The 1,802-nt window shown below is 45.3% G+C and overlaps 1 protein-coding gene across 1 annotated transcript in view; it reads left to right on the top strand.

The window, feature by feature from the left end:
- TPX2 (TPX2, microtubule-associated) overlaps positions 1–1,802 on the top strand; it is a 59,320-nt gene that overhangs the window by 11,694 nt on the left and 45,824 nt on the right. Inside the window, exon 3 of the mRNA XM_015405649.1 lies at positions 1,249–1,375. Within this exon, the coding sequence (XP_015261135.1) occupies positions 1,249–1,375 (127 nt within the window). The remainder of the gene's footprint in view (positions 1–1,248; positions 1,376–1,802) is intronic.

Raw genomic sequence — 1,802 nt, 5'->3', positions numbered from 1 at the left:
TTTTTAACTTATCCTATCTCCCAAGCATTCTATGATTAATAATTATTAAAACTAAACAAATTGTCTTTTACTTCCCAATACTTTTCTAAGTATTCTTTTAGATCCTTCCAGTCATTATAGAAATCTTCTGCTTCCATATTATTCAACTCTCTTGTCAGTTTGTCCATTTCAACTGAAAATAATAGTTTCTTAATCCAATCTTCAATCTTCTGGACTTCCTGCTGTTTCCAATTCTGAGCATATGTCATTCTTGCTGTAGTTATCATATACCACATCAAAGTTCTCTTTGATACATTAACCTCTTCCATTTTTAGTACCAAAAGTAGTATTTCTGGTTCCTTTTTAAATGTACATTTCGTGATCTTTTCCACCTCTGCATGGATCTCACTCCAAAATTTCTTTGCTTTTTCGCATGTCCACCACATATGGTAAAAAGAGCCCTCCACTTTTTTACACTTCCAACATTTGTTAGACATATTGATATTGATATTAGCAATCTTTTTCGGTGTCATATACCACCTATACATCATCTTATAGCAGTTTTCTTTAAAATTATAACATGTTGATATTTTAATGCATTTTGCCATAAATACTCCCAAGATTCTATTGTTACTTCTGTGTTCATATTTACTGCCCATTTTTCGATAGAGGTTTCTAAAACTGTGGATGGGGTAGAGACAGTTGGCAAAAATAACTTTTTCTCCTTCTCCCCCAAAGACTAAAACTCGAGGGCACCCAGTGCAGCTGATGGTCGGTATATTCAGGACAGACAGAAGGAAGTACCTCTTTGCACAACAAGTGATTAGAATGTGGAATTTGCTGCCCCCGGATGCAGACACGGCCACAGGGATAGACAGTCAAAAAGGGGATTAGAGAGATTCATGGAGGAGAGGTTTCTCAGTGGCTACTGGCCATGAGGACCTCCACATTCAGGGACATTCTGAAGGCAGCCTTAGTGTTCAGAGGCAGTCAACCTCTAAATCCCAGAGCCAGGAGGCAACATCAGGGGAAGGCCTCAGCCTCTCTGCCCGCTTTGTCCTTCAGAGGAACTGGTTGGCCGCCAGGTGAGACGGGATGCTGGAGTAGATGGACCCCTGGTCTGATCCAGCAGGGCTCTTCAGATGTTCTTGTGAGTTGTGCCTGTTCACAAAATACAGTTCTTGGGAGTATCTTTTAGCAGGTACCTTCTCTTCCAGGCGGTTTGCCATGCTTATGCCTTGACATCTGTTTCTCCCCCCCCCCCTTTAGATGAGGCTCCCAGTGAAAATCATGCGCCTGAAGGGACATACAGGGTGCCACCAAATTTGGTTGTTTCCATGGGAGAGTGGCAGGGCAGGGGAAACAACACTGCTCCTCCTAAGAGGGCGCCAGGAAGGTAAGGATGCTCATCTTTCGTCGACCTTCTCGCCCCCCCCAGGGGGGGGGCTTTGAAGCTGTGGTTTGGGGAGGGGATGCCTGGCATCTTTAGCTTGGAGAAGCGACGGCTGAGGGGTGTCGTGATCGAGGTTTATAAGATTATGCATGGGTTAGAGCGGTGGCTCAAGTGGTTAAGACGCTGAACTGCAGGCTGTGGAAGGTCAGTAGTTCAGCGGTTCAAGACCCGGGTGCCGCAAGACAGGGTGAGCTCCTGTCTCTAGCTCCAGCTCCTGCCAACCTAGCAGTTCGAAAGCAAGAAATTGCAAGTAGATAAATAGGGACCACTTCGGTGGGAAGGTAACAGCGTTCCGTGCGCCTTGGTGTTTAGTCATGCCGGCCACATGACCACGGAAACGTCTTCGGACAGCGCTGGCTCTTCGGCTTTG

Source organism: Gekko japonicus, unplaced genomic scaffold, assembly GCF_001447785.1.
Source record: "Gekko japonicus isolate JY-2015 unplaced genomic scaffold, Gekko_japonicus_V1.1 scaffold4358, whole genome shotgun sequence".
In the NCBI taxonomy this organism is placed as follows: Eukaryota; Metazoa; Chordata; class Lepidosauria; order Squamata; family Gekkonidae; genus Gekko; species Gekko japonicus.
The sequence above is the reverse complement of the archived record's forward strand: the minus strand, read 5'-3'. Positions and strand labels throughout refer to the sequence as shown.